The sequence below is a fragment of the Spermophilus citellus genome, assembly GCF_964194105.1.
Source record: "Spermophilus citellus genome assembly, chromosome: 6".
NCBI lineage: Eukaryota > Metazoa > Chordata > Mammalia > Rodentia > Sciuridae > Spermophilus > Spermophilus citellus.
In genome coordinates, this window is record NC_138187.1 from 82,356,415 (window position 1) to 82,375,914 (window position 19,500).

The following is a 19,500-nucleotide window of genomic DNA, read 5'->3' on the forward strand; positions in this document are numbered from 1 at the left end:
TACCTTTCTCCCTGACCCTACCCTGGTCAGCATTCAGAGTGAGGGTGTTTTGTCTTATTCTCTGCTTTGGTAACCAAATTCCAGATTCCCTCCCCAAGTCTCAGGCAGCCCAGTGTTTAGTGTTCTCTGTCACCCACCTCTCTGGGCAGCTGTTGGTTCTCTGCTTTTTTTCTCTGGGCTGTAGAGGAGTAGAGAGTTATGGCCTAGATCTGTTCTACCATCTTTGTGCCAGAGTTGCGTTTTTTGTTTTTTTGTTTTTTCCCTATGAGATGGTGGTAGAGAAAGAAAGGAGTGTTGAGGGCATTTCTACTAATAGAAGCCATAGGCTCTATTCTGGGAAAGGAGAAAATGAGGAGGGAGTAAAGACTGAAGAGGGCTGGTGACCCTAAAGAAAGTGGTGAATGGATGGACTGGTGATGTGGATGAAGTCATTACACAATGAAGAGCATGGCTTAATATTATAGATTGTTAGTACATATCTAGGAATAGATATATTTCAGTATATGCAAATTAATACAAAGACAACTGTGGTCAAATTTCTAACATTGAAAGAGTATGTGTGTTTTTGTGTAGGTAATTGAGAAAATGTGAGGGCTACCAAAAATGATAAGAGAACTTTCCTTTTTTTTTTTATAAAGCCTCCCCACTTTCCTGTAATTTTATAGAAATAGTTGAGTGTAATATAGAAAGAATGTGGAGGTAAAGAACTTTACTTGGAAGTCAGGAAACCTGGGATCTTATCTTAGGTTATCTGTAAAATCTGTTTTACGAAATCACTTAACCTTATTGATTATTTCCTTAATTCATTTGACTAATTATTCTAGCACTTACCAGGTGCTAGGCATACAGTGATGGTTTCAGATATCCTTTTTGCAAATAATATCTTCTATCATAAATAATACATGATGTCATTTATATATTTGTACATTTTAAATATAGTGTATTATATTTATGATGTACAAATACAGTAATGATATCAGATGTTGATATTATTGACAATGATGTTGATAAATGACCTCACTGACCATGTTATTTTAATCAATTAGTTAATTAATCAAAAATCATTTTAGCCATCTGCCAGGTGCTAGACGCATGTAATTATGTCAGAAAGCAGTACATCGAGCTACTAGATTGCAAAGGTAGGACATGAAACTCAAACAGATGGAGAGTGTTCACATTTGGAGGAAATGATATCTAAGCTGAAACCTTAAAGATAACTAAGTGTTAGAATTTAGCAAAGAAGCCACAGGCAGAGGTGGGAGGGGATGGCATATATTAAGACCCTAAAGCAAGAAGGAGAGGACCTGATGGATCCAGAGCAGCTGGATCATAATGTATGAGAGATGAGGCATCAGGAGATGAGGCTAGAAAATTAAGCAGTGGTTATATTGTTAGGGATCTGTTAGGCTGTGTTAATGAACTTTCATCCTAAAAGCAGTGAGAGGACCCATTATTAGGTTTTACATAGAAAAGTGACATAAAATGTTAACATTTATAATGTATAGGATTTTCCCAATGGATTAGACAAAGGGGGATAAAGGGAAGGGAGGGAAGAGGGGAATAGGAATTAATTGGCCATAACTTTCCTAGCCTTGTATTGGAATACACGACCAGGGTAACTCTGCATCATGTACAACCACCAGAACAGGATCCTAAATAGAATAAGTTATACTCTATGTATGTACAATTTGCCAAAATACATTCTGCTGTCATGTATAACTATAAAGAACAAATTAAAAAAATAATAATAAAAAGGATTTGCATAAATGAGGAAATTGAACTTTATCATCTGTATAATTATATATAAAGTTCATTGATTCATTATAATATCTGAATATAAAGAAGTAAATCAAAATACTATAAATATGTTTCTTTAATCTGAAAAGAATTAATAGCAGTTAATATAAAGCCATATTAAATATAGAAATAAAAGTCTACTTGCAAAGCGTTATTAAGCTCATATTAAGAAATTAAATTTTTCTTTGTGAAGAACATTTGGTTACTCTTGTATATTTTTTATCCTATCAGTGAAATTATTAATTTCCCAAGAGCTTATGTGCCGCTTAATATCTCCAGTCACAAGCAGGTAAAACTGTACTTTTTCTCTCCAGTGATTTAAGCCCAAGAGATGTTTCCATTAATTGGAAAAACAATCATCTTTGATAACTTTCCTGATCCTTCTGATACATGGGAAATCACTGAAACTATTGGCAAAGGAACGTATGGGAAAGTTTTTAAAGTGTTGAATAAGAAAAATGGCCAAAAAGCAGCAGTCAAAATTCTGGATCCAATTCACGTAAGTAAATTTTGGCTTTTCCCCCTAATTAACTTTAATTTTATCTGTTTTAAACATTTAAAAAGTCTGCCAGTAGTTATTCATCACAATGTCATTCTAAACCAGATTACATTTTTTAAAAATATGAAAAAGCTTACTTGTTTGATTTTCCTGATTTATGTACTTTACATATAAAATAAGGCACAATAAGTACTTGATAAAGAACAATTGCATAAACAAGTAAATGTCATGCTCAACAGCTCAGCAGTTGGTTTAGTATCATTTTAGATTTCAAAATCTTGTAAAAAATTGTGTCTAAAGGTAACCCTAAAATATTATTTTAACCAGAGCTTTCTTTCTTCCTGCATTCAATTAGGCTTCAGACAGAATTTCTTGTAAGCCAAACCAAAGACAATTTTTTAAAAAATTACATTTCTTAGAGAAGGGAAATTAATTTTCAGATTTGCTTAAATGTTTCCAGAGTAGAAATGGTGTTGGTCTATAATCAGAGTGAGGTTTCTAATTGTGAGGAATTGAATTTCCTGTTTAGTTCTCCTAGTTAGTGCTATAAAATCCTCGAGGAGTCTCCCTCCATTGTTTTCGGGGCAAAACAGTTTTGATAAGGGAAAAATACCAAGCCTTTTCCTCATTGTGATTAGCATGAGGAGACTGTAGAGGTTCTGTTATCTGGAAATGAGAGCTGGCAGTTTTGAAATATCCTCAGGCTGCCCAAAGTTACCTAGCTGTCCCATGGCACAAGGGTGGGTCACAAGGAGCTCAATTATCACATGCTCCCCAAACTCCTCTTGAGAGCAACTTCTTCAGTTAGGAGACATGAACACATTGTGGAAGCATGATAGAAATGATGAAAAAGTGTGCGAGGAAAGTAGCAGTCCTAGGTCCTTATCACAGGGCATCCACTAACTACACTAGAACACGGCAAAAGGTCTCTAGTGCTTCATTTATTCTTCTTAAGTTGTTTTTTTTTATAGTTTATTTCTGCTAAATTCATTATAACTTCACTCTAGCATATTATTTTAAGCAGAGGAAAGGAAAAAGAAGATCTATTTTAAATTAATAAATTAGACACACTAGATGAACAATGTGGGAAGCACTATGCCCAGGCTTAACTGAACTGTCTTCATGTTTCTTATGTAGGTCAGTTTTACTATTAAAGAGTAAAGAGAGGCACAAGTTCTACTGCATCAAAAGACTCTGCCTCTTTATTTCCTCTGGCTTTTGCTGTTAGCATTGGAGTTCGATAGCAAGATGTCTGGCCCATAATGAATGTGTTTCTCTCTTTCCTTTTCTTTCTGATTAGGAAGAATAAGTGGATTATAATACATGCAGCGTTTGTGGTCATACTTTACTCACGTATACTTACAAACCTTGTAAATCAACTTCTTTACTATTTTAATGATATGCTAACTACTGCATAGCACTATATTTGTTCTTTTGCTGCTCTTATTCTTGTTGCAGTACCTATATGTTTTCCTAAGAATTACTTATTTACTCTTCATTCATCATGTCACAAGTCAAATAAAAAGATTTATAATTGAGATATCATCATCTTAAATACATTTAAATGCATTCATGTATTGTATAAAAGTTGGATTTCTTTAAAATAAGGGCACGTTACTATTATGTATATTTAATTAGTAATTTTCTCTGCAAGGAAAGGATTGAATGAGCAGAACTGGACAGTGGTGTCCATATTTAGTGTCCAGACCTGGATTTTACACAAACTGGCTGACTAATTTCTCTGAGCTTGACTTTCTTCCTTTACTTACAATTAGAGCTCAGGTACACATTTCTTTCTACTTCTATGATTCCATGATTCTGTGGTAAAACAACACAGACATTAAATGTCACTGTAAGAGCAATATCAGTGAGGGTTTTTCTTATTTATTACTCTGAGGTACTTCACGAATATGCAATTTTCTAGAAACATGAGTTTAGTGGCTATAGTGCATTTTTATTAAAGTAACAAACTGAGCCAGGCACACCTGTAATCCTAACTGCTTGAGAGGTTAAGGCAGGAGGATTGAGAGTTCAAAGCCAGTTTCAGCAATTCAGCAAGGGCCTAAGCAACTCAGTGAGACCCTGTCTCTAAACAAAATACAAGAAGGGCTGGAGATGTGGCTCAGTGGTTAAGTGCCCCTAGGTTTAATCTCTAGTACCCCCCCCCACACACAAGCAAATTGTTCTACTTCTGGCAAATGTACCATCAATTAACTCAAAATTATGTTCCATCTTTTATAATTTAACTTTATTTCACTTTTTTGGAAACAGGAATTTATTGCTTGCTTGACTGGTCTTAAATAGCTTTTCAATATCTTATATTCCAAAGTAATAAAATAAACTCACTTTCTATTCCTGAAAGTTTTTATTTCAAAGCAATGTCTTTGTTACTTTGTTAACACAGTTACTGATGAAGTGAAACCACAATCACCTGGATTAGTCCTCCTACTACATTTAAAAGTAGCCTTTTATTGCTGGGGGGAAATAGTTCAGTTGGTAGAATGCTTGCCTTGCATGCATGAGGCCCTGAGTTCAGTCCTCAGCAACACACACACACACACACACACACACACACACACACACACGACTCACTGTCTAAAGGTAGCCTTTTATTTGTTCCTGTTTAAATTCAATTCAATTAATATAATTTGAGATGCATTTGATTAGCATGAAAGTCACAATCTTTCCTCTTAATGTAAGAGAAATTTCAATAGATAGTACTAAGCACAATTCAAACTATTATGATTTTGCTTTAACAAAATTAAATTCTATATCTGATAGCTGAATGTGTTTCTTTGACATTATTCACAGTTCTCTTATGATTTTTTTGAAACTAGGATATTGATGAAGAGATTGAAGCAGAGTATAATATTTTAAAAGCGCTTTCTGACCATCCTAATGTGGTCAAATTCTATGGGATTTATTTTAAGAAGGATAAAATAAATGGAGATAAGCTATGGCTGGTTCTTGAGGTAAGTGTTTTAGCATTACTTCTGTGGGTGGAAATTTGACGTGCGGTCTTGGAATGATTTCATGTATACACAACATTGACACCATCAAATGCTTCAAATGCTTCTTTGTGTATTCCTGTCTGATCATGTCCCTAGTTGAATGTTGTTGCCAGTTCTGGCCTTGTTATCTTCAGATACACGTCATGAAATTAAACATCTACAAAGACGACTAAAGATTAAAAGGAAATGAGTCCCCAATAAAATGCTGAGGAAATTGATGTTATTTTTTCCTGCAGTTAAAAGGGATTTTGTTATAATATATATTGATTCATCTACATTTTGTTCAGTTAATGTGGCTGAATCTGTACCCAAGTGGTTGGGTGTAAGAGAAAGTTAATGTTAAGTGAGACTTCATTTGTCAAAAACAGCTACAATTTTCTTTTTCTGTCTTTATTGACTGCTAATGGCTTAAACTACAGTACCAGGTATTTACATTTATGGGGAAGTAAACTTACTAATAATGGTGTTAACACTGAATAAGCCTTCCAAAATATAACAGTATTTTCAATAGCCTTGTTGCCATCTGAATCTTTATATTGTATTATTTTACAAAATTAAAAAAATTTTAGATAACCATTTATGGTCTTTAAAATATGGCAATTTGTTTACGATTGCAAAATAATTTTATATTTCTGTAGTTTAAGGTAGTGAAATCACACATGAAACAAAGATAAATTTATTCATCTAAATTTATTTATCCAAGTAATAGAACACAAATTATGAACTTAAACCATTTAGCCTTACATTAGTGGTGAATTTTAAAGGTTTTATGTCTTGTTTGCATTTGTATATTTGAGATGTAATGCTGTGTAAATCCTTAGTGTAGTCTTGAATAAAATTTTGTGTATCTTCTCAAAGCATTTTCAATAATGCATTTTTAATTTTTGTACATGTTGAATAATGGACAGATTAGCATTTAAACAGAGACTCTGGCTAATATAGGCCTAATTGGCAAGGAAACAAGGTATGAATCTTGGCCCAGAGCTTAGAAATATTGAATGAGACCAGTCATCATCTTTTAACCTATCAAATTCCTCTTTGGTTACATTGGCATTTCTCAATGTTAGCATTTGGAATTATGTGAGAGTTGGAGACTCCTACTCATAGTTGAATATTGTTTTGAGAGAGCAGAAAAGACTGATTAAAATGGTTTGGGAACATTTGGTGCAAGTAAAGTGGCATCCTGGTACAGCAAATCAGTAGAGTTGTAACACAGGGACTTGGAACTTTGCCCTTATGTTTTATTATCAGATGGAAATATTCCTACATGGCTTAAGAAAAAATAATAGATGAAGTTTAATAAAATGATATTTTAGGAATCTGATCTAGCTGAACTTAGGAAATGGGGGTGAAGGCATAAAGCAAGCAAGAAGTTGGCAAACTGTATGTTTAAGACTATTACTCTGCATATGTAAATTAGAGTAATTACATGTACACATAAGTGGCTAGATGTACAATTACCTGATTTATAAACATGAATGGTGCAGGTGCTGTGTTAGAGGCACTTTCAGAAAATTGGCTTGTGGCATCAATAGTTTGTGCTACAAAATGACTGCTAATTATACCTCTTATCATAATAAAGCCCCAATAAATTATTTTGCATGAGTATATCCAAAAAGTGGTCACAGAGGGGTTGGTGTTACCCAGAGAATCATGCTAACAACACTGGGCTTCAAATGTGAGTCTGCATATGTAATCCAGTGGAGAGGGTGTATCAGAGCAGTGAGTGACAGCCCTCCTTATAAACCTGGCATGTGCTGAAAGCTGTACCCGCCTATGCAAACTCCTTCACAGGGACTTTTCACCAGGAAAAATCATTTCACTTATATTTCAAACCAGAATTGAAATCTTAAGAATAATGTTGCCCCAGACCTTGCCAACCAGTCTATTTTTAGTTGTGATTTTTGATTTTTTAAAAACTTTTTGATACAATTTTTCTCTTTCCTGTCTTTTTTCTTTATTTTGATATCCTATAAATATTTGAGCATGACAGCATACAATATTTGGTTTAGGAGTTATTCCCTTCTTAATTCTCTGTATGTTCATTTTTAGGCTAAATGTTGTCCAGGTTTAGATGAATTTCTGGTCCTCCATCTGTACATTTGAATGAAATTACCTAGTAAGAGAAGGAGTAGAAAGGGTTTTTTTTGTTGTTGTTGTTTTGTTTTTGTTTTTTGCTTTGTTTGCTCATTTGCTTTTTTACAGAACTTCTGTGGGAATTTTCATTGTCATACTATTCAAGATTTTTCTAATGATAGAGGCATAGAACAAGAACCAGTGTTTTATGTTTCTTTTTATTTAGATCTCATTTTGCGATATCTTACATTCCTTTCTGCCTATTGCCTCCCTACTGACTGACCTATTTAGTAAAGTACCACTTTTTACCTGGTAATCCTTTAATTCCTAGTGTCTACTCTTGAGGGTCTGTATGAAGAAAGAGGTTTGTGCATATGCTTATCATCTGAACCAGGAGACCAAAAAAAAAAAAAAAAAAAAACAGCCCAAATTGAGTTAAGTTACTCTTATATTAATCCTTTGCTACATATGAATACAAAGGGAAGAACAGGCTTAACTGTAATTTTCCCCTTCTTGGTTGACTGAATAACTACATTTTAACTATTTAAGGAAATATAGACTTCTCTCTCAGCAGCTATTTGACTAGGATACCTTCTATCAGAAATCAGAGGTGGGACATCTTTCTGTTAAAAGACCCTTTCCCTCATAATCAGTCCTAGCTGTAATTGCTCCTTTCACGGTGGTAGTACAGAATGCATTCTATTATTCATCTGAATTGGCCCTGATTTGTTCGTTCTTAATAGTGACATTGCATTCTCTCATTGCTTCTCAATTATAGCAATTTTTCTCTTTAAAATTATATCCCTTTCAGAAGATCAAAGACTGGCAATTACAGGTGGTATCTGAAAGCACAAAAATTCAGTAAATAATCAGAAAGCCTCTCAACCACACATTTTAGGACACCGAAGTGGTTTTCATAGACATAAATACTACTTTCATATGTCACGTGTTATTGATTATTCTGTTTTTTATCCTTCCATCTAGTATGTAATAGAAGGCTTGTCATGAGGAAAGGAAACATAGGATGATAGAAAGATGAGTGAGTGGTTTCTGTTTGTTCAGCTGTTAACTCTTTAATGTTATGTACACAGAAGGGACACAAAGCTATTGCCATTTGTGTATGCGTGAAGGGTCAGGGAAGCAGGCAGGAGTGGGAAGCTAGGCTTTTGCTTCCTCTGATTATACAACACGGTTACTTCCTGCCTTTGGCAGTTCACAATTGCAGTGGGGTAGCAGACTGACAGTGGGATTCCTTTCATGTTCTTAGGGCTGGAACAGCCATTTCCAATTCTCACATAAAAGGCTATTATTTGCTGTGCTTACAACAGAATAGACAGCCAATTAACTAGAGTCATTTCATTTTAGGTTTCGTTTAAAGGAAAATATAAGAAAAAGGTCTAAATGTGATTCTTTATACTTTTGAACCTAGGATATAATATGAGTGTGTGTGTGTGTGTATTTATGTACGTATATAAACTCTTCTATATCCTTCTGCCCTAGCAGTACTCCAGTGCTTGCAAAAGAATATGCTTCTCTGAATACAAGTTTGTAGTATTATCTATAAAGGGAAAAGATGTGGGATGACCAGAGAAATCTTGCTATTTAATAAATGAATAGGTTTTTATTGTACACATTAAAATATTTCATATGATATTTTATTTTCTCTTTACCATAGATATCTTGTTGTTAATATTACCAATGTGTAATGTTAACTTTAAAAACATTTTAGGGTAGGAAACTGTCCTATATTTTGACTTAGTGGTTACATGGTTATATACACTTACAAAAATATACCCAGTTGCATATCATGTTTGATGTCAATAGTAACTATAAAATATAGCTTCTGTTTTACAGAGCAGAAGAGTAATGTGAAATTTTTAAACATTGCAAAATTGTACATTAGAAAGTGTCTGGTAGGTGGTGGTGGTGCTAGCTTTCATGAATATTTCATGAGAATTTTATTGGAATCTAGAAGTGTGTACATTGGTGTATTTTATTGAAATTAAATCAAATATGCTACACTTTGAAGAGGTACATTCCATACCATATGAAAAGATGACCTTCTTTATTTTGAATGTGTGTGTGTTTATGTGGATAAATAAGCTCACAGAACTTAAGTTCAGTCATTTATTTATTCCATAAACAATAATCTCTTACTTTGAGCAAGTCATTTTGGTACATTATATGTGCTCAATAGGGGACAAGATGAATTCTGTCATCAGTCTAGTGGCTGGGAAAGAATTGAAAAATAAAAACAAATTAAGTTATTATGTATTTGTTTTAGTGCTGTGAGGATCATAAATGGGTATGTTAACATAGAATAAAAGACAAGATGTAATGAATCATGGTCAAAGAAGGCTTATCATTTTAGTCTGACACCAGAATACAAAAAAAAGGGGGGTAATCTTGGTGCCTTTATTCTTTGAAGTACCCTATAGGCTACTCTGATAGTAAAAATTTGACCTTACCTTGAACCTACTGAATTAAAAACTCCAGGAATGGAGGCTTGGAAACTGTATTTAAAAAAATAAACGTACTAAGGTGATTTTTATCAAAGGCAAGTTTGTGAAACACTGTAAGAACTGTAAGAGCACTCTAATTTCATTATACATAAAAATATTCTGGCACATCAGCTTCTGTTGGTCATAGTATGGGCATTGACATGCTTTTGTCCCTAGAAAACTGGACAAAACTGGGCAGAAACAACATTTTCAAACATTGGAAAAGAAAGCTTAGGAGTCTGACATTTAGAAAAGGAAACAAATGAGTGAACACTGTAATCGTCTCATCTTGATTCTTGGAGACAGTTTTCAGACCATAGGCCCAAGGAGGACATTCCCAAGGAGACCATAATAGTCCTGCTGAACTGAAAATTGTACTCCAATTTTGTTTGATTAAAGAACATTATGTGCCTATTTTAGCATTGTATTGCAAAGCTATACTTAAGAGTTTTGGGTCTCCTATTATAAATTCTCTTTTAGTCTTATCTTAGTGCTTTACAAATTGTATATGCTATGACATCATCTGTTTACCTATTATTTTGAGAGAAACATCAGCTCATTTTTGTCTTTTATGATCTATTGCCTAATTAAAGAATATTTGCATTTTATTTTATGTATTTTAATCCTTCATGTTCATGAAGAACAATTGGATATTTCAGTTTTAAGGATACCTTGTTACTTTTCTTTGTGACACATGGAAAATGCATTTTATGCTAGTTGAGCACAAGTGAATTTCATCTAAGACCATTAAAAATTTACTAATTCTTAATGAGGAATTAGGGAGATCATGACAGTATCATATTTGAGGATTCTTTGGGAAGATCTTCAGCCACAAAGTAATTTGTGAAGTATCGATTTTTGTACTTATTATCATTTTAATAATCTTCATTTTGTTGTTTTCTCCTTTTTCTTCCATTTGTTTTCCATTTCAGCTTGACTTTTGAAGTTTCATTCATAAAACTTCTTTGTATTCTGAAAATTAATCCAGGGGTCCTGCTTAGGCAACAGTCAGAAAAACAAATTCTGTGCATGGAAAGGGTATGGAAGGGTTGGGAAGGAACCAAAAGGAAGGAATTTAACCTTGCCCAATGTTTTCCCCTAATGATAAACACAACAATAGCCAAGCAGACAAACTAATATAAACTAATATACAGAAGGAAAAAAATGAAGAAAATAGTTGACTTAAAATCTTGTCATTTGTGATTTTTCTCTGTCACTAATCTCAGTAATTAAAATAATTGTGGGGTATTTCTTTTTTCAATGTAACTTAACAAATGAAATGAATGAATGAGTAAGTGAATAAAACCTGCGTGTCTCAGGCCCTACAAAATAGGAATTCTGTACCTTTGAAGGACAAGAGGCTGGGTTTACACTGACTCTAGTATACATACAAAGCTTAAAAACAACAGTGTTAAAATCTTAGTGTTTGTTCTTTATAAAATAGATGCACTAGAGAGAAAGGAATTTCTTCTTTCTCTTTGGGTTTTTATTTTATTTATTTATTTTGTGTGTGTGTGTGTGAGTGAATGTGTATGTGTGGGGGGGGGGAAGGAAGGAAGGAAGGAAGGAAGGAAGGAAGGAAAGAAGGGAGGGAGGGAGGGAGGGAGGGAGGGAGGGAGGGAGGGAAAGAGACACAGATAGACAGGGTCTCACTTCTTGCCCAGCCTGATCTCGAATGCCTGGGCTCAAGAATCCTCCACCTCAGCCTTTTGGGTCAGCTGAGACTGTAGCATGTACCACTAAGTCTGGCTTCTTCCCTCTTTCTCTTTGTTCTTCATCTCATTACTACTTCCAGATAGAGGAGGAGGCCTCCTTCCAAGATATCATGCAGGGGAGTCTCCATATTTGGGCGGAAAGAATGAGGAGGTTCTATCTCTGACTTCAATTTGTTATCTCTTTGCAATTTTTATGTAGATTTTGTTTGCTTTTTACTCTCAAACCGCTGATTTCTAAATATGAATTATATTTCATAGCATTATGTAACAAACAATCTAGTAGAAGGCATGCAAAAAATAAGACTGATGATACTTTCATATATGCCATTGTCTATAAGTAAAACTTGAATATCTCACTTTTCATAACATACTCTATTCTTTTATATATGAAACTCAGAATATGATTTTTAGTTTGTTTTAAAAGTAATTTTTAATCTCAAAAAAACAAAACAAAGCAAAACAAAAACCAAGTGGTTGTGTTTATTGGGAATGGAAGTGAGGTCATGTAGCTCCTAAGATTGTACTTTACTATTTGTAAGAAATACTTAGCTAATGTAAATTAGGATACAAACTTATTACACATCCTATGTATGAAATTACTATCTTAATTGAATTGCTTAGGTAATACATAGGGAATTTATCAGGTGAAACTTAAGGGTTACTAGGTGAAAGTTAAGCAACAAAATTTAAGTTTGAAGAAAGATTTCTTATTTGCTTTAAATTTTTGTATATATATTTTCAGATAGGTTGGTATATTTATGCCTATGGTAAGGAGGTAATTGTAGTTAGTACTTTTGATGTGTTCCAACTATTATTGTGGTCTCTTTTTTGCTTCTTGGCTGGATGGAAATGTTTTTAATTTTTTCCATGTTGTCTACTTTTCTCTAGAAATAGAAGATTATGAAATTATTATTTTTTTCTTTTTCCATCGTCACTGACTTTTCATAGACTTCTTAGAGAATTAGTATTCATGTCTCTGACTTCACATTGTAGGGTGACTTTGCTTTTTCTTCTGAAGCAAGCTATTCACATCTCAGAATGACTGAAAACTTCATTTTAGTGTACAATCAGTTGTGAGGTTCTGTCTCCTGATCTACAAACTAGCTCAGTGGGTTCTATAGCGGTAGAGTACAGTGTTCATCGATATAAGGTCTTTTTCTTTTCTACCACTGAAAGTTTCTTGTTTGGATTCTAATCATAACTTCCTTTTAAAAGTTATGTTTGCTTAAGTTAAGTTGTAAGAAAATGATTTAGTTATCATGTTGTTAGGGTCAGAAAATATCCTTTTGGAGAAAAGCCTTTTTTTCCTGAGTATTATTTTAAAAGGACTAAGGGAAAAAATGAACATAAAAATAATAAAATGGAAAGGCAGCAGAATACAACAGACACTAGTATGGCAGTATGTATAAATGCGGTTGTATAACCAATGTGATACTGCAATCTGTACACATGGTAAAAATAAGAATACATACCCCATTTGAATCAAATGTATGATATATGATATGTCAAGATCATTGTAATGTTTTGAGAACCAATAAAAAAATAATAATAAAAAGGAATCATTTGCTCCCCTCCAAAGTATAGTTCTGTATTCTAGAAGACATAATAAATAAAGTAATTAGGCCAAAATAACCTGGAGAAAACTGTTATCAACCTACGTGTTAGCACATTCCATCTGCTCTTTATCTATAACCTTGTATTTTCCCCTTTCAACCGAATGTTATCAAGTCTCATTGTGAAATTCTACAGTACTTTGCACACAAGTCTTTTTATCCACATAACTATAATTCAAGACCTAACATATAATCTTGGTAATTGTTTATTGTCCCTCTAGTTAGGTTTCTTTTTATTCTTTCTTTTTCTTTTCTTTTCTTTTTTCTTTTTCTTTTTCTTTCTTTCTTTCTTTTTTTTTTTTTTTTTTTTTGACCTTGGCACTATGGACATTTTAGTTTGAATGGTTCATTTTTGTGGAGGACTGTCCTGTGCATTTTGGGGATGTTTGGCAGCCTCCCTGGCCTCTGGATGCCAGAAGCAGTTCCCCAGCCCTGTTGATAAAAAGAACTCTCCAAACATTGTGAAATGTCCCTGGAAGCAAAATCTTCTCTGGTTGAAAACCACTGTTCTGAACATATTTTTAGGCTTGAAGCAGAAACTGTACTGGCACCTTTGATCTATTCCTAGTTCAGTGCCTTGCATATATTAACAGTTCAACAAATATTTGTTGAATATGAATAAATAAATTATGATTCTTCTAAAAATCATTATTAAATTAAATATCTTATGATGAAAATTTATATATGTATAAATATGCACGTGTGTGTGTGTGTGTGTGTGTGTGTATCTCCAAGATTTTTTTTCTGGATCAGTACCTTGCTTCTGTAAAAATGTATTGGATATAAAATTCAACCATGAATAAACAGTGTAGTTTCTGACAAAACACTATAAGGGGGCTTTATTTGTGTAGAACAAAACACTATAAGGGGGCTTTATTTGTGTGTTCCTTCATTATTTCAGGTCCCTTTTACATAGTCTTGGTGTTAGCAACGAGGGTGTACTTTTAAAAAAATAAATAGACTGAATCTTTTCAGCAGTTTTAGGTTTGCAGCAAAATTGAACAGTGAGTACAGAGAGCTCCTCTTCACTCCTCCACATTATAACATCTTGCATTAGTGTAGTAGGTTTGTTAAAATTTATGAAGCAATATTAATAACTAACTAGAGTTCATAGTTTTCATTAGGGTTTACTCTTTGTGTTGTACAGCTTATGGATTCTGATAAATATGTAATGATGTGTATGTACCATTATAATATCACACAAATTCATTTCACTGCCCTAAAAGTACTATGCTTTCCCTATTCATTCCCCCAGAACCACTAACAACTACTGATTTTGTTGTTTCCGGTTTTGTCTTTTCCGGAATTTAGTATTCTTGGAATCATACAAACAGTAGTCTTTTCATATTGCCTTCTTTCACGTAGCAATATGCATTTAAGATTTGCCTGTTCTTGGTGTTGGCAACTAGATTTTAAACTCAATTGAGAGTTCTAGCTTCTGTTTCTTGGGACACTTTTAACTAACATAAAAAATGTGCTATATTAATTGTACATCTCTATATAACCCACACTAAGTTAAAATGAATTAGACACCTACTTTATGTGAGATTGAAAACTGTAAAACTTCCTGAAGAAATTATAGGAGAAAAGTTTTGTGGCCTTGGTTAGGCAAAAATTTCTTAGATATGACACCAAAAGCACATTCTATAAATTTTTTAAAAATGATAGATTTAGAACGTAACGCTCTTCAAAAGACCCTTCAAATAAAAGTGCAAGCCACAGACTAGAAGAAAATGTTTAAAAATACCTGCCTGTAAAGGACTTGTATCCAGAATATATAAAGAATTCTAAAAAAATCAATAATAAGAAAGCAAATGATGAATAAAAAAATGAACAGAAATTTTGAATATTTTCCAAAGAAAATATATGGACAGCAAATAAGTACATGAAAAGATTGCCAACACCTTAGTTATTAGGAAAACCCACATTAAAATCACAAAGAAATACTAAGGCCATTTAAAATGGCTTTAAGAAACCACTTTATAAATCAAGTACTGGTGAGAATGTGTAGCAACTAGGAATCTCATACATTGCTTGTGGGAATGCAGAATGGTATGACCATTTTGATAGTTCAGCAGTGTAGAGACGGTTAAACAAACAACCTTCAGCAGTTCCCCCTCAGGTACTTAGCCAAGAGAAATTAAAACTTAATACTAACATTAACATGAGGGATGGGGCTGTAGCTCAGTGGCAGAGTGCTTGACTTGCACATGTGAGACACTGAGTTTGATCCTTAGCGCCACATAAAAATAAACAAATAAAGTAAAGGCATGCTGTCCACCTACAACTACAAAAACAAACAAACAACAACAACAAAGAAACATTGGTGGTGGGACTGCAAATTGGTGCAACCAATCTGGAAAGCAGTATGAAGATTCCTCAGAAAACTTGGAATGGAACCACCATTTGACCTAGCTATCCCACTCCTTGGTTTATACCCAAATGACTTAAAATCAGCATATTACAGTAATGTAGCTGCATCAATGTTTGTAGCAGTTCAATTCACAATAGCTAAACTATGGAACCAACCTAGGTGTCCTTCAATAGATGAATGGATAAAGAAAATGTGGTGTATATACTCAATGGAATATTACTCAGCTTTAAAGAAGAGTGAAATTTTGAAATTTGCCAGTAAATGGATGGAGTTGGAGAATATCATGCTAAGTGAAATAAGCCAATCCCCAAAAACCAAAGGCCAAATGTTTTCTCTAATATGAGAATGCTAATTCACAATAAGGTGGTGGGTACTAGACAAGCATAGTGTTACCTTAGATTAGGTAAGGGAAGTAATGGGAGGGGAGAGGAAGGGATATGAGGATAGGAAAGATAGTAGAATGAAACAGACATTATTACTGTATGTATATATGTGACTGCATGACAATATGATTCTGCAACATGTACACTCAGAAAAATGAGAAATTATATCCCATCTATATATGATATATCAAAGTGTATAAATGCATTCTACTGTCATGGATAACTAATTAAAACAAATAAAAATTAATTTAAAAAACCTTTACATGAATAGTCACAGAAGTCTACTCATAATTGCCAAAAACGGAAAACAAGTGAGATATCTTTGAGTAAATCCATGATGTGGTTTGTCCAATCAATGCAATACTCAGCATCGAAAAAAGAAACAACATTAAAACAGCATTTAAGAAAGAATGTGCAACTATGTGGATGAATCTGAAACTCATTATGCTAAGTCAAAGAAGCCAAATAATAGTGTGGTGTCAACCTAAATAAAGCAATCAGGGAGAGATTTTTTTTCCCCCCAAGAATTCTGATTTCTTGTGGGGGGCGGAATAGCAGGTTAACACAATGGGAATATTCATACCTTAGTACACTGTGTGCATATTCACAGAGATTGAGGCAAGAGGGAAGGTTTTTTCCTTTCTAATACACAAAATGAGGATGAGCACATCAAATATTTGAAACAATAATCCCTGGCACTATGATTAATAACATGAGTGGTGATAGTCCAAGGTTGCATAGACATTACCAGGTAGAAGACCTAGTAGAAATTTTCATGTAGGGTGACCTCTATGCCAGTTTGTGACCCTGATAGTGTTTTGTGATTCAAGTTTAAGAACCCTTTCTTCATAAACTCCAGGCTTTGTGTATTTGTTTATTTTATTCTGTAGGGTTGGCACAAGTGACTCCATTTTTATTCTGATAGCTTTCGTATTTCTTCCACAATAATCAACTGCAAAAGGTGCAGTCAAAGAGAGGGTACACTTTGGAGAAATAGAATGAAAAATTTAGTCTTCCTTCAGTGGCTTTTAGGAATTTTTGAACTAGTTCTAAAATATGGGTCCTTTTAAATAAGTGGTTTGCAATTGTGAAGGATGCCATTTGTTTTCCATCAGGGGTAATTTTGTGAACCAGTATCGCTGGCCCAGAGCGGAGGCAGTCTGACCCTGTACGTTGCTTCCAGGGTAACAACCCTGTCTTACATATCCAGTTTAAACAGCATCCCCTTCCTGATACAGAACAAGATGCAGCTCTTGAAATGCTAGGCTGCACACGTTCCCGTATTAGCTGAAAAAAATTATTTTTGAGTGTAGAAAGACTAATTATGAATGTGCTTCAGTTTCTTCATCTTTAATATGAAGATGATAATACCTACTTCAGAGTGTTGGTGAGGTTTAGAGATAATTCATGTAAATGGATTAGAAATGTGCACGGCATCAAGTTTTAAGTGCTCAGTGCATCTTAGCTATTACGATCTAATCCATAATGTACCAGAAGTAGTGTTCAGGCATCTAGCAAAATTTAATTACCATATCAGAAAAAGGTTTTGAGAAAATGTGTATTCAGTTATTTCAAACCAGGATGCTAAAAATATACTTGCTCTCACCTCCTTTCTGTCTGTACTTGAGTTAGAAGAGGGTCAAGGAAATTATTGCTCTTTTAGTTCCCAGGCACTGGTGGGCACCAAAGGCAGTTGGAAAAGATCCAGTAGATCAGGGTGGGGAGGGGAGACACCATTAAGAGTCCCGAGCTGAGGGTCAAGGCCGAAAACAAAGGCCAAAGAATCAGACACTGAGGATCAAGGACCTATGGAGCCAAAACATTCTTGGGATATTCTCTGGGTTCAGGACTATTTGCCAAATTACTTCCCCTCTCATGTTCACTGCTAATATCAGTGTTAATCCATCCATCAAGTAGTGTAGCTTCTTTGAAAGTTACACATGGGATTTAGTGTTACCTAGGTTTGTACAGCCCAGATGTGAAAATTTCCCCTATCTTGTTTATTCTTCTTGTTTTCTATTTAGATTCTTTCTATTTTTGGTGAGTTGTTGGGTATTTAGGGGATGCAAATAATATAGGAAATATTATATTTAAATAGTTTTCTAAAATATTATTTTAATCATTCCTTAATGCATTCAAAATTTGCCAAAGGATGTGCTTTTTTTAAAAAAAAATAGAGTACATATATAATAGTATATAGGTATGGATCGAGACCATTGAGTCTATTACACTGCTGCTTTTAAACTCTGAATCATAAAATCTGGGAATAATTTGTAGAATTATAATTCTTATCATTAATTTTAAAAATCAAGCTCAGTGCTTCTTCAGATTCTCTTCTAAAAATTAATTTATATGAAAACTGTTTTAAAAATCAGTTGTACATACCTACAAGTTTGTATGCTCATTTCATTTGTGAGTCCATAAAGATAATGAAAGTAATCATTTAAAACAGAAGATTGGGACAATTTTTTAAAAAAAAATGTTTTAGGAAAACTTTTTGCAGCCCAAAACTTCAGTGTCATATGCATCTTGAAATACTCTTTTTTAGCTGTGCAATGGAGGATCCGTGACTGATCTTGTGAAAGGATTTCTGAAGAGGGGTGAAAGAATGAGTGAGCCTGTAATTGCCTATATTTTACATGAAGCATTAATGGTAAGGCAATTTAAATTATTTGTGCATTAATTATGAGGCTGTTTTAATTAATAAAAAGTGTAGGTCCTATTTTTAGAAAAATATTTCTACATTAGTATTTATTGATGCAAAAGTATATGCAAAGTCTGAAATGCTTTTCATGACTAATTCCTATTTTCCATTAGAAATTGACTTTCCTTGTAGCAACAGGATCCTGAATTCTGATTTCCTGTGTTTCTTAGACCACAATAGTGATGAAAATAGAAAGTGTATTTTTTTAATTAATACGTTTTCATTTGCCATCACCTTAAATAAATATATAAAAAAATTTCCTCTATTGAAATCAACACATTTTCTAATCAAATGTTTAGTAAAAGCTAAGGAGCATGCTTTGGTTTTGTAAATTTTTATATAATCCAAAGTGTAAAAGATGATCTTTGATTTGACTAACTGAAGGTAAAATAGTGAAGGGTGAATTTTAATTTTTTCATGTATTTACTGTTTATTTTTCCCAAATGTATTATATGAAAAATATTTTTTGGTTTGATGCCTTTTTTTAAAAAAAAAGAATCATTATTATTTCTCACCTACTAGGGACTTCAGCATTTACATAACAACAAAACTATCCACCGTGATATAAAAGGAAATAACATTCTGTTGACTACTGAAGGTGGAGTTAAGCTGGTAGATTTTGGTAAGTTTTGTTTAAATGCATGAATTTGGGTTGCACAGTGAACTGTATGATATGATTTTATCATTTCCCAACCATTTTGCTTTTTCCATACATTGAAAATAGGGAAATATCAGTATCTCATTGGGTAAGAAATACATAAATAATTAGGCAATTGAGAGATTTCCAGCTCTCAGGTCACCCAGCTTAGTCCCACATAACACTAATG

At 33.7% G+C, this 19,500-nt stretch overlaps 1 protein-coding gene across 1 annotated transcript in view; it reads left to right on the plus strand.

The window, feature by feature from the left end:
• Positions 1 to 2,128: 2,128 nt before the first annotated feature.
• MYO3A (myosin IIIA) overlaps positions 2,129 to 19,500 on the plus strand; it is a gene marked incomplete at both ends in the record, with an annotated part of 197,984 nt that continues 180,612 nt past the window's right edge. Inside the window, 4 exons of the mRNA XM_081300337.1 lie at positions 2,129 to 2,296; positions 5,134 to 5,268; positions 18,518 to 18,622; positions 19,196 to 19,295. Coding sequence (XP_081156463.1) covers positions 2,129 to 2,296; positions 5,134 to 5,268; positions 18,518 to 18,622; positions 19,196 to 19,295 — 508 coding nt within the window. The remainder of the gene's footprint in view (positions 2,297 to 5,133; positions 5,269 to 18,517; positions 18,623 to 19,195; positions 19,296 to 19,500) is intronic.